This window comes from Platichthys flesus, chromosome 23 (assembly GCF_949316205.1).
Source record: "Platichthys flesus chromosome 23, fPlaFle2.1, whole genome shotgun sequence".
Taxonomy (NCBI): Eukaryota; Metazoa; Chordata; class Actinopteri; order Pleuronectiformes; family Pleuronectidae; genus Platichthys; species Platichthys flesus.
The window spans coordinates 13,625,502-13,638,915 of NC_084967.1; the positions used below are offsets into that span (position 1 = coordinate 13,625,502).

Sequence of the window (13,414 nt, forward strand, 5' to 3'; positions counted from 1 at the left end):
GCTCCGAGTATTTTGCTGACATGTCGACAGCAGCGTGTGGAAAACAAGAGGAGTCTTTTGGGAGACGGCTGAGACGCAGGACCTCGGGAGCTTGTGAGTGTTTTTATGATTCTAAAGTCGCTTCATTTAGCCTGTAACTTAGTTTTTGTTTTTTCAACCCTATTGTTAAAGCTTCCACGAGGATTATTTCACTTTCCTCCGCTCTGCTCCCGGAAACGTCGGATTTAGAAAGCTAAGCAGTCACGAACGAGTTAGTGAATGGACTCTTAAGCAAGTTCTGCAAATGTATTTACCAGTTAAGCTGCAAAAACTCCAGAGACTTAAATCTCATTAGTTAATTCGCACAGTATTTCTCTCTTTACACGACCAGTCACAGATAGTGTGACCATGTTCTAGGACGACGGGACCTTGCAGTTACACCCAGAGATGATCTCCATCTTCCAGACTGTGGCCCCCTATGTGCTCCTCCTGGGGCTCATGAGAGCGGCTGACGGGATGCCAGACCCCGCCCAGAGGGACCTGCTGATGCGTCAGGAGGCGTCCAGGCAGACCGGGGGCCGGGTGGCCCTGACGGCGGCCGAGCAGAAGCTGGGAGCATCCCTGCAGCGGCAGAAGGAGCGGGAGATGTCTGCTGCCCAGTTCCCACCGGCCATTCACTTCTTCAAAGCAAAGCCTCTCATTCAGAAGAGCTCCATCTTCAAACTGCTGCAGAAGATGCCTAAAGGTGATGATGGAATCCCCACACAAAAAAAATGACAAAAAAAAACAGAATGATGTGAAGGATAAATAAAGAAAAAATCAGATTAGCTCAAAATAGTTGACTACCAAGAAACAAGATGATGTAGTTATGTCAAAATAAATACTGCAAAGGGAAAAGAAACAGACTACTAAGACGATGATGACCTCATAGTCTGTGCTCAGGGGCCCATTGTCTCATAACCCATCAGTCGCCATGTACATGGGTTCGATGCCCAAAGTCCTGATGTCACGTTGCTGTGTCCCCGGCAGGTGCAGCCCTCCACATCCACGGCTCCACCCTGGTCGGCGTGGACTGGCTGGTGAGAAACGTCACGTACAGGCCTCACTGCTACATCTGCTTCACGTGGGACAACTCGGTCCGCTTCCTGTTCTCCGACCGCCGGCCGTTCCCCCGGTGGGACTGCTTCCACTGGCAGCTGCTTGAGACCCTGCGAGCCAAGATAGGAGACCCCACGAGCTTTGACAGCAGGTTGAAGGAAGATTTCAAAACTCCCCCTCACACATTTCCAGTCAAGATGTAACAAAGGGAACTTAATGCACAGTATTCATTCTCATTTTGTGGGTGTTGTCGCTCCAGTTTGATGCAGCACCTCACTCTCTTCACCGAGGATCCAGACAACGAGTATCCAGACCAGGACGTTGTGTGGGAGAAGTTTGAGAAAGCCTTCATCGCAGCAGCGGGGCTCATCACCCATGCTCCTGTGCTGAGGGACTACTTCTACAAGGGCCTGGAGGAGCTCCTCCAAGACAACATCATGTATCTGGAGCTCAGGAGCGGCATCTCCAAGGTTTTTATTCACCCTCGTTTTGTTTCACACTTGATCCCTGCAGCTCCGGCCTCGGTAGAAAGTAGCAGGAGCTCTGACGTTGCTGCACATTGCAACATGAAAAATGTTTTCTGGGTTTTGCAGACGTACGAGCTCGACGGGACCATTCACGATAAGGTCTGGACTCTGAAGACGTTTCAAGAAGTCACAAAGAAATTTGTCGATGATCATCCAGACTTTCTTGGGGCTCGCATCATAATTTCTGTCCACAGGTAAATAGATCCATCAGTAAGATTTAATATGGCACTCAGTATTGTTTCTCAGCTACATATTAGGAGAAGTTACAGGTTTCTGTTTGTTTCTGTGCAGCAGCTGAAAAACCCTTGACACTTATGAAACCAGATTTAAATCCACTAGATCCCGATTTTTATTTGGATCAGCAGGGAAATTGCAAAATATATAAAAACACCAGAAATTGATTCAGAAGAGGCAGAGACTCCATATTACTTATTCTTTATTAATATGACAGAACCTGTATTATTCATGTTGAAACAGTGGGGACAGTTGAGGATTGTTGCTTTAAGAATCCTCGACAGGTACTTATAAAGTACTCAAAGTACATCCAGAAGCAAGTACTTACTTTTACTCAAGTGAAATGTTTGAGTACCTCCTCTGAATGCATCATAATCTTTGGTCTCTGACTAAATCACCAGTTGTTTTCACCTTCAATCGAACATTAGACATTTTATATATATTTTTAGTCCTGACGCTGCAAGTTGCCCGATCCTATTTTACCGACTCGTGTCCTCACTCCTGTGTTCGCTCTCCTCGCTGCCTCCTCCAGGGCTCTGAGTGTGTCTGAGGTCAAAGGAGCCATAAAAGAGGCCATTCAGCTGCAAAATGACTTCCCAGACATCGTGGCAGGGTTTGACTTGGTAAGAGAATGAGGAACATTTTGATTATAAACTTATTCCTGCTGCTTTTTAATCTGGTACTAAAAAGGTTATTTTTGTTTTGTTTTGTTTTTAAGATAAAGGGAAACAAATCAAGGAAAAGTCAACCTTCATGACTGAGTTTGTAGATTTCCAGATCTTTGAGCAGCCTGGGGGGGATGTTGCATTTAAAGATTTATACCCCTGCAGCCAACCTGCACTGGGCAAACTATAGGGTTATCTAAGACTCTTAAAAGCTCCACAGGGGTTTGACTGAATGCATGTACAATAGTATCCATTGAGCTGATGAAAGTCCACCTCCCTCCTTCTCTACTTTGACAGCAGTGATCTAAAACTATGAATTGATGCTCTGAACATTTCACGATGAATTTACGAACGCACCCCTGACAAGTTGGTTAGAATCGTTCAGTAAACCCACGACATACACACTCCAACATCACTGGGGTTCAGGTTTGATTTATTAAAATGCGACATGGCAGGAAACAAACAGTAGCAGAGAAGGTTTGCTCTTTTTCTCTTTGTGGTAACTTCCTAGTTTGCCTAAATTGTGGCTTCCAGGTGGGCAGGGAGGACAGCGGCAGGTCTCTGTGGTACTTCAGGGAGGCGCTCTCCATGCCAGCTGACCTGGGGGTCACGCTGCCATACTTCTTTCATGCGGGAGAAACAGGTGGGTGCGTGAACGAGCCGGTCAAGTCCGTTGCAAAGCCAAGATCCCTTCAACGCCACACCTCTCGTTTCTCTGCAGACGACGAAGGCACCGACGTGGATCAGAACGTCCTCGATGCCCTTTTGTTCAACACCACCCGCATTGGGCACGGCTACGCTCTGGCACACCACCCGCTGGCGAAGGAGCTTTCCAGGAGAAGAAACGTGGCTGTGGAGCTGTGCCCCATCTCAAACCAGGTTGAATTTCTTAGCCCACTCTCGGACAAAACGGGTCCCTGTCTGTATATTAAGTTTGACCTCCGGCCTCCAGGTGCTGAAGCTGGTATCAGACCTGAGGAACCACCCGGCCGCCGTGCTGATGTCCGAGGGCCACCCGATGGTGATCAGCTCCGACGACCCGTCTCTGTTCGGCACCACAGGCCTCTCCTACGACTTCTATCAAGCCTTTGTGGGCATCGGAGGCTTGAAAGCAAACCTGGGCACTCTGAAGGAACTGGCTCTCAACTCCATCAGGTCGGAATCAACAGGTTTTAACGTGTTAACTGGGGATATGATATACAAATTTCAGCAAAACCCCTTAAAAGACAAAAACAATCAGGGAATTGACCTCAAAACTTATTTTCTGTGCCATGGAGCAAAATGCAGGAGACACACAATTCGCAAAGCTCCTAAATTACCATAAACACACATACACTTTGTATGTAAACCACATCCCCCTGCTGCCCCAAATACACACTGGAGCTCAGAATGTGCATCAATCCACCGCTAAAGCAAAGAAACAATGCAGATCATGAAGGCATCATCTTCATCCATATTTGGATCTGCACCAAATTGCACCCTTTAATTAATATCCTTGAAGGATTCTGTGAGAAATCTGAAAACAATGCCACACAAAAAAGTGACAAATAATCCCTGGATCCACCTCCTGATCCAGACGGAGGACAACAGGTTCTCTTGACACATGACCCATTGATGAGACTTATTGTTTGTGTAATTGTGGTGGTGTCTCAGCCTCGTCTGTTGTTGGTTCCCCCTCATGAGCCCTTCCTCCCTCCTGCAGGTACAGCTCGCTGCCAGCTCACCTGAAGGACAGGGGCCGCCTCATGTGGCAGAAACAATGGGATACTTTCATCGCTGATCATTCGTGACTAAACCAAAACGGATCCTTTGGACTTGAATGTTTGTTTAAAGACTCCACCCTAATTCAACATTGCCAGCCTATTATTTATTTATAAAAATGTTAAGTGCCCTCTTGGTAGCCTGCTGTTTATTCTGTGAAAGGAAAAGGCTGATACGAGCGGGAAGGGGAAGGCTGCCCTGGTGGGAAATTCAAACAGAAAAGCTCTTTCCTATGCAAAGCAAAGCAAAAACTGAAAATCACTACTGCTCTGTGGCAGTTCAGGTATATATATATATATATATATCAGTGTCAAAAGCCGTATAATAAAAACTGATCACATCTTGGGATCCAGTTCACGACTTCACCCTTGAAACCAAAGCAAAGATTAAGATTAAGTTTAATGTTTGGGGAGTAAGGTGCCTTGCTCAGGGGCACTAGACAGGGTAGGGAGAATCCTCTTGGATTTTTGGACAGGTCAATCCAGGTTCGTCCTTTTGTTGTTTCTCCGTTGAGACGAACCAGAGACCTTTTCTGCCCATAGTCCACTGCCTCGCACAGCAGGTTGTTCTGGTTTGTTGTTCTTGAGCAGTAATGGCTCATTTCTCATATCGTCTTCTTAGGGCCTAGCAGACGGCCCTCGACGAGATTCTGAATTTTCCAGTTCTGCCCAGTGCACTGCTGAACAACCAGTTTGGAGTAGCCATTTTCGTCCTTCCCAAGTTCCAGACATCTCTTTGTGTCTCTGTTCTGGATCAGTTCTCCCTGGATATGAAACATGTTTTAGTCAACCTCTCTACGGTGGCTGAGAGGTGCCATACAAGCACATTGATGGAAAACACAAATGCAAAGGTCACACAACTTTGAAACGCAACCACAGCGGAAATGAACGACAGATGTTGACGATAAGACAAGCACCGTTACTTTCTCTGATCAAGTTAGCCGATGATTTTTATTTAGACTCTATTTGTGCCTCTCTCTCTTTCATAATATCCTCATTGTCTTTTTTTTCCTTTCCTAGCATATCTATGTTTGTCGTCCACTATTTCTCTTATATATGTTTGTTTCAATAAAAAAGATGCCCGTCTGTTTGAGATGTTACGGTACCGGAGCATCCAAAAAGGAAGAACCCCTGTACCGTAATACCTCAAACAGACAGGCAGGCATCTTTTTTTATTTTTCCTTTTTTTAAATAATACATAAATACTTTTGTGTTGCTGCGGTTGTATCGATGTAGCTTTTTCATTTGTATTATGGCTTTTGCATTCTTGTTTTCCATCAATATGGATCAGACGTCTGTAAATACATTTCCCATATTATAACACTCTTGCCTTTTTGAGTACTTAAAGCTTTTATTTACTCATTGTTAGATTCAATTTCTGTTACTGTTCTTCAAACTGACATATTACTCACCTGTTTAAAATCCCACAGCATGTGGAAATTCTTCTGCTTGGCCACTTTGCAGTCGTACAGCCCCGGGGGGACTCCAGAGCCCGAGTCCACCAGGCAGCGGTTGTTGTTGTACTTGTGAGATTTGATTCCACCGATGTAGATCTGTCCATTAGTGCGATAATAACAGTGCTGCACCAGAGAAAAGCAGTTATTCAACAGATATAAATCATAGTCTGTCTGTGTTACAGCAACTTTTTCTTTTTAAATTGGAATATTTGTTTCAATGTGGGAGGAAAAACATTCAAATTAAACATTTAAAGCACATCAGTCTGTGCATGTAGGTTAGAATAGATGACAATGACTTAGTTTGCCTGCAATAAATCTTTAAACATACCTGAGGCAACCAGAAGTGACATGGATAAATAATTGGTGTGTTCCCGGGAACTGGTCCTTGGTCTATACACAGGTCTGGTTTTAAGTCATTCTGCAGCTGCAGACGGAAGCAGACATGGACATGTATTCTTATAGCATCCAAAGTGTCACTGCATCAAACCTAAAATCAAGCCCGTTTTCCACTGGTCAAAAAACTCAACTTAACATCTGGCTGTTGTCTGCAATGGGAACTGATATAGACGGTTAAACGACACCCTGAATGATTTTCTACTTTAAACTCACAGCTCCATAGCCGACCAGGTCACTCAGGGGGTCGAGCAAGGGGTAAACGTTATCCAGATACCACTGAAACGGCTTACAGTTCAGACTCTTCCTCAGCTTCTTCCTCTCCGACACATCCCCAATGTCTATCCCATGATTCTGTGGGAGGAAGTGCAGCGTTCGCGTCAGCCACAACTTCTAAAAACAGTCTTTTGAATTCGGAGGGTAAAAGCTCTCACCTCTAGAGGAAGGTTCCAGGCAATGTTTACATTATATTTATATTCATCCAGCCACACCTCGGCCACCCTCAGTGCGTTTCGCTTCATCATGACACTCAGGTCCGGGAGGTAAGGCTTTGATGCTCGTTCAATGTGGGCGATCTTAGAGCAAGGTATGACTTCCACACTGCCTCCACAGAGCCACACCTGAAAAACAAATGACATGGTGAGATGATAACCTCCGGAGAAATCATCTGCAAGAAACAATGCAGTACTAACTTGTATGTTTTTGTCAACTGAGAGAATACAGTGCAAACACAAGGAGAGCAAACAGTAACAGACTAAAGCGCCCGGACTATGACAAACAAAAACCTAACCCAGAAAACAATCAGAGTTCTTCGGTCTTACCCGAATGCCGAGCTCCACGTTTTCACCACCATATATTTTCATCCCACCATCAAGGCTCCCGATCTCGCCGAAGAACTTGCGATCGGCTACAAGAATCCCCATGACGGACGGACTCCTGGTGACAGAGGTCGACAATGTGGAAATCAATTGAAACGCTGGATAATAAAAGCAGTAATAAGAGTGGTAAAGAGGGAAGCTCGAGAAATACATGATATTTACATTAAAAAGCTATTCTATGCTTAATTTTCAGATTTCCAAATGTTTCTAATATGATAAATTCAATATATATATTACTATAAGGACACTCAGCGAGCCCACACCTCCACCAAGGCTGACTGGACACTTTACTGCCTTCAATGTAAAGAATTGACTGTAGAGTTAACAGTAAATACCTGGCAAAAAGTTGCCAATAAAGTACTGTTAATTACTTTAAAAAGAATCACAGCATATTACAGGATAAGTTTTGCAGTTTTTTGTTGTATATAAATTACAACAATTTATTGTTAGTTTTTTTACAGAAAAAATCTAGTTTACAACATTACCTTATATTTGATCAAATTTCAGAAGACACCTGGCACCTAAAGTTGCCAATAAATAGCTGGTAATACAATATAATGTGGTACAACTCTTTTATTTATTTCTATATTTTTTTACATTAGCAGTTTTGCATATTTTGAGGTATTTTGAATAAGACCAGGCATAAAATTCATCTACATCGCACTAAAGTCTCTTCACCTGTTAAATAAAAATGGAGCCAGAGCTGTAACAAAATAAAACTTTTATTGACACAATTCAGTTTCACAAAGTTGAAAGTACATGGTGTTCTTCTTTTCAGTAAAGCTCTTAAACGCAAAATTTATATCTTTGGACACCGGCCAGCCAGTGGAATTCAAAGTGACCAGAGTTTCAACATAGTCAAACATTATTAAAACTGACAACATATTCGGCTTAAATGCCCAAATTGTAACCAGTACCTGAGGTAGAAATGTATTAAGAAGAAGATCACATAATTTTTGGTATAATTTAACTTTGAGCTAACTAGCCAAAAAAATATGACATTTTTTCAGTATAATTCGAAATCTTAATATATCAGCAAAGGATGTAAATACTAATAAAATGTTAAGAGGAGAACAATGTCAAGTCACACAGTGAGGAGAACAGTCCTCATGCTTTACGTTTGAATTGCACTCAAAGTCCAAGTCCATTAATCTCTTGAGGAGAGAAGAGACTTGGGGACTGACACATTTGTTCTTGTTCTTGTTGTCTTGCACCCACTTCTTTGTCTGACCAGCTTTGCCATCTTGGTGCCTTTGGTTGGAATGATTCCAACGAAATCTCTGAAATCACAAAATCACACGAAAAGAAACTTCATGAAAAACTTCGCTGACAGCTCCTCTAAAAGATAGATAAAACATATTTTTGGCATGTTTGTTGTGGTTTAAAATGTGGTGTGGTAGTTGTCCCAGTTTCATTTTTATCACTGACAAATATTCACTGCACATGAACCAGGTAGGGTGATCAAGATCTTGCTTCATGTTCTGCAATTAAGGTCCAGCATACAAACAAAAAAGAGTATTTATATTCTACTGTGGATTACTAAACATATTTTTGGCATGTATGATGTGGTTTAAAATGTTGTTTGGTAGTTGTCCCAGTTTGCTGCCACTGTTGTTGGGCTAGTCATGAGATCTTCAATTGAAGGACTCTATGCCCAGGGTTTAGTCCATGCTGGTTGGTAAGCTAGGCGGAGTAACGTTTCTAATAAAGTGAGTGTTGGCTAAACCGGTTGTCATTTTTATGTTCAGGCGGCGGGGGTGTTGTTGACAGCTGCTGAATGTAACTATAATAAGGTATAAGGTATAATTCGGCCTTGACCCTTAAGACAAAAAATTATTCCTATCACTCTGTTTTTATAACGGCATTTCAATTACTGAATAACCAGATGGGCTAGTTTCTTTTGTCTTACTTGGACAACTGCAGCGGGCAGCAGATAAAGGCAGTTTATGATCTAACATAATTTCTGTTGCCTTCCGCAAAGACATATCCACATGTTTAACTGTTATCTAGTCTCGGTCTGTGCAACGCTTAACAACAGTTTAAAAAAAAGTTATACACTACCTGAGACAATAGTTTCGGAAAGTCAAGGAGTGTCAGTGTTCTTTCGACGTCGGCTGCTGTTGCTAACACCTGCAAGAAAAAATACATTAAAAAAATTGCTTAACTGTTGAGGGTAACAAGATCATTCCCATTCACCCAGCTATCGTTAGCATGCTAGCTTTAGCGCGATGTTAATGAGCTTTACTGCTACTCTCAAAAGAGAGTACCTGGTAGGGTTGAATACTAGCTTTTCAATTACAAATGCCATTAATTCCCTTCAAGTCATTCACTTTGGTAAGTTGAGGCCCATATAAATGTTGTAGGCAATTAACATTCAACTTACGTATTAAGTATTGGCTGCACACGGCTGTTGCTCCTCTGCTCCCATGCTTTCATGTCGAGGTCCTCTTCCAAACCGCCTCGTGCAACGCACTCGATATCAACCGTATTTGGATGGTAATGGATTTATATTTATATAGCGCTTTTCTAGTCTCGATGACCACTCAAAGCGCTTTTACATTACAGTTTCACATTCACCCATTCACACACACATTCATACAGTGCATCTACTTGCAGCACTTTTGTTAATTTAAATGTAACATGCACCATCTACAGTCAGGATACAACTTGACTGTCATTTTACAATGTGTTATTGTGGAAAAATGCTGTCAGCTACTGTAATTATATTTACAGTAGCTTACAGTAAACTCCCTTTCGATTTTGGTGCAGAATCCGGATCAGAACGAATTTCCGGTATTTTCCTAACTTTCTTTAACTTTTCAACTTATCCACCGTTTTCCCAGAGAGTAATTCATTGATCTTAATGAGAGAATGATATTTGGTGCAAGTTGATTGTATTTAAAAAGTCTACTTTCTTGAAAAATGTCACTAAAATTTGGAAAAACCTCTGGGACAGTAGTTTTTGCATACTCAACGAGACTCAAAACATAATCTCCTTGGTGAGGCTCATACATGTAAAACTCTTGGTACCATTTTACAGCATAATTGTGATGCTTTGCAAACGTTCTTGCTGCAAATAAAGTCTGTTTGTTATCTTTCATGATTACCAGTTCTCAACCTTCAAAACCTTCCCCCTCGCTGGATATGCGTATTGACCTTCTTACCTAACCAAAGTAAGGTTTTGCTTACCTGGCTAGTTATCGTTAAACTTACTTGGCAGGTAGAGTATCGTCCTTTAGCTCGTACCACTCTGGTCTGAAGGACTCGTACATGCACCACAGAGCCCAGTCGAAGGCGTCGGCTGCAGACACGTAGGGAGTCAGCGTCAGGTCATCGAAATTGACTCTGTCGAACACCGGTGTGACTATGATGGTGCGGTCCTCCTTAATGCGAGCTAACAGCGGCTCTGCCCTGCAAAAACAGTGACAGGTCAACTCGACAGAACGGAAACAACATGTGCACTGACAGCTTCACCAGCACAGCAACGCTCCAAAAGACAAATTAACTTGCATCACTCTGGAGTTGAACCAACCATTCCACATGGACTTCGATGTGAGCGTCAAAGATGGCTACCACGTCCCCCACGGCGGATTTCCAGCCCGAAAGTCTGGCCTGCGTGAGGCCAAGCTGCTCGGAGTGCCGGACCTTCTTCACCAGGCCTGGACGCTCCTCGTTGATCAGCGTGACGTAGTCGTCCAGTTTCTCCTTTATATCCTCTGCCGACAGTGAAGGTTTCGTTAATGTTGCTGTAGGTTCAGTCTGTATCTGAAGTTACAGCCAGGAGGTAGTTGGCTTAGCATAGACCACAGACTGCTTCTAAAAATGGATTTATAAACTCCAGGTCTGGAAAGTGAAGCTAAAGTGGAACTGCCTTGAACCTGTCTTCTCTCAAATGACCAGCAGGGGGCAACACTTCTTAATTGATTTATAGCGTCAGTAAACATTTTGTTTGTCTTTGTACGTCTTAAATATTGTGTCGGAAAAAAATGGTTGAAAAAATGAAAGCAGCCTATATCACAGAACAATCTCCCATAGCCTTAAAGCAGCATTATCTAGCTCACCGTTACTGCTGTGGTCGTCCACCAGGATGATTTCTTTCAGGAGATGAGCCGGCGTCTTGTCAATGATGCTGCGAATCGCCCTCTTGAGGATAGACAGGGCCTCGTCCAGGTAGATCAGTATCACGCTGACGGTGGGCAGAGCAGCTGGGTACTTCTTCTCAGCACATCTGTGATGGGGGGGAACGCATGTTTATTTTGACATCTTAAATCCAAATTTAAACATGTAGCTCTTGTGTTTGTGATGGTCACAGGAGAAAAGTGGGAAATCAGACGTTAATGTAGGAAAGATATCTCGGGAGCCCCAATTCTGTGATGCTGTTTTTCTACATCGCGGATTGATCAGTTTGTAAATCAGAAATGCATAAATTATGGGTTTTATTTTCACATTAAATCCGCATTAAATAAAAAGGAACTTACTTTACTGAAAAGAGTCAAATCTACTTTTTTATATATGTTTGTCCAATTCAACAAAAAGTTAGTTTTCTGGGGAATGAAAGCTAAATCCATATTGGTTCATGTTTAGAAAGAATAAAGCAAATATAGTGCAAGGGAAAATAATATGAAATAAAAAATGTATACATGCATATACTAGGATAGATAAATACAAAAATTCTTACTAATATTAAATGATATTCATTTGATATAATATAGTCTATACTATATACAATATGCAATAACAGTGTGAGCAGGATTAATGTAATTAATCATTTAACACAAGATTAAGATAAATATTCCTCAGTTTAATGAATTTGCTCCTCACTTTTGTTTTTGCTTTGGGGGGGGGTTTCGCTCATGTTTATTAGATCATTTAGGTAATGATACATTTTCTGATCAACAGAAATAGATTTATTCAGAGCTAAGAAACCTAAACGGACACATCCTTTAGGTTTCCATAATAGATTAGTTATTGGATTATAAAATACGGTATATACCTCTGATAAGATAAGATACCGGAACCAACACACTGGGAAAGTGTTCATTAACTGGCAGAATATGGAGCTAACACACACCTTGATTGACACTGATGCACGAGGATGTTAAGTGTATTTGTGCATCAATATAAGCTGTCATCTGGTTGATAGCCACTCCACCTGTGTTTGACCAGAGTATGGTGTGTGTGCAGAGATAATCTGGGAGAGTCCGAGGGGGGTGGGGGGGTTGTTACCTGGGGGGCCTGGTGTCAGGGATCTCTCTGTTGAGGGGGAGTCGGTCACTGAGGAAGGCGTTGTACCCGTACCTCTTGAACAGCATCTCTGCCTCCCTCTGCTCCTCCTCCGACAGCTCTTGTCCCCACTTACTGAACAGGTACGAGTTGGGGAACAGTTTCCTCACCACCTTCCTCTCCTTCTTCACCTCTGCCTCCTTCTGCCCCGCTGGCACCTTCATCTCTACCTTGCCCATCACAGCGACTGTGGACAGAAAACAGAGAGCAGGTTGTTTTCGGTCACTGGCTCTGTGTAAAGTCAAACTTTACCTAACTTCATTAAAAATCACTGTTTCTTCAGTAAAGGTCTCATAGTGAGTCCCTAAGTTTGGTGATCTGCAGATAATTCATCTTTATTTAGTTGTGATCAGTTATTTACTGTAGTTTCTGGCTTTCTTTTTATAACTGGTTGGATAATATATGAAATACAAGAAACGACACAGCCACATTGGTCTCTGGGCAAATAATTGATTAATTTGGGAAATAATTATAGTAACTGATAATTCAAATGATGGTGGCAGCTCTCATCCGTATAACCACTTTAGCATGAAACAGGTACATTTGTTTAATGTGGAAACGTTAAATAAACTGTTTTACTTTGACTTTTTTTTAACTTTACTTTGAAAACAAATTGAACCCTGTTATAATCTACAACCTCCTTTATTGGATCATGACACACAGAGTTTTTCCATCTTAAAAATCAAGTTCAATCAATTTATAAACTTTGATTTAGATTATTTAGATTTTACTCACGCAGCCTGTTTAAATCCTTCTCCATCTTGTCCAACCTTCTGAGCATCCCCTGGCCCCTGATGGAATCGTTGTGCTGGGCCGTCTCGAGTCTCTCCGAGTGGGTATGGACCTCATTCTTGATGGAGCTCAGGTACACCAGGGTCGAGGCCGTGGCCAAGGCCAAAATTGTCACTTTGAAATAGCCACACCTCATCATGCTGCTGCTGCTGCTGCCGAGAGATTAAGTCAAGTGTCACATTGAATGAAAAAAGGAGTAAACAGTACCTAAATGTCATAAACTCTTGGTCCCTCCCTCCCTCCCTCCCTTCACACACACATGCAGTGACACTTCATACCGGAGAGTGATCTGATATCCTGCAGTTCACTGACGTGTTCTGGTGGTTCTCAGCTCTTCTGTCTCTGCTC

The 13,414-nt window shown here is 42.5% G+C and overlaps 2 protein-coding genes across 2 annotated transcripts; one reads left to right on the forward strand and one right to left on the reverse strand.

Moving 5' to 3' along the window:
• Positions 1-426: 426 nt before the first annotated feature.
• On the forward strand, positions 427-4,808 carry ada2b (adenosine deaminase 2b). Its single transcript, XM_062383342.1, has 9 exons — positions 427-724; positions 1,009-1,228; positions 1,337-1,547; positions 1,671-1,798; positions 2,371-2,461; positions 3,038-3,146; positions 3,225-3,382; positions 3,456-3,658; positions 4,206-4,808. The coding sequence occupies exons 1-9, from the start codon at positions 427-429 to the stop codon at positions 4,291-4,293; spliced, it is 1,506 nt and encodes a 501-aa protein (XP_062239326.1). The 3' UTR covers positions 4,294-4,808.
• On the reverse strand, positions 4,800-13,202 carry LOC133949178 (probable polypeptide N-acetylgalactosaminyltransferase 8). The gene is made up of 11 exons (XM_062383380.1): positions 13,010-13,202; positions 12,218-12,461; positions 11,053-11,219; positions 10,524-10,707; positions 10,205-10,402; positions 6,935-7,049; positions 6,548-6,733; positions 6,330-6,467; positions 6,049-6,144; positions 5,676-5,843; positions 4,800-5,027 (listed from the first exon to the last, which is right to left on the reverse strand). Exons 1-11 carry the CDS (start codon positions 13,200-13,202, stop codon positions 4,869-4,871), a joined length of 1,848 nt encoding a protein of 615 aa, XP_062239364.1. The 3' UTR covers positions 4,800-4,868.
• Positions 13,203-13,414: the final 212 nt, after the last annotated feature.

Excerpts from the sequence above, each read along its gene's own strand:
- ada2b (XM_062383342.1), top strand. The coding sequence starts at position 427 with ATGATCTCCATCTTCCAGACTGTGGCCCCCTATGTGCTCCTCCTGGGG. Across the intron at positions 1,548-1,670 it reads TCAGGAGCGGCATCTCCAAG|ACGTACGAGCTCGACGGGAC; the intron begins GTTTTTATTCAC and ends TGGGTTTTGCAG. Across the intron at positions 3,383-3,455 it reads TGTGCCCCATCTCAAACCAG|GTGCTGAAGCTGGTATCAGA; the intron begins GTTGAATTTCTT and ends TCCGGCCTCCAG.
- LOC133949178 (XM_062383380.1), bottom strand. The coding sequence starts at position 13,202 with ATGAGGTGTGGCTATTTCAAAGTGACAATTTTGGCCTTGGCCACGGCC. Across the intron at positions 7,050-10,204 it reads GACGATACTCTACCTGCCAA|GAGTCCGTCCGTCATGGGGA; the intron begins GTAAGTTTAACG and ends CTCTGTCACCAG. Across the intron at positions 6,145-6,329 it reads ACCTGGTCGGCTATGGAGCT|CTGCAGAATGACTTAAAACC; the intron begins GTGAGTTTAAAG and ends TTCCGTCTGCAG.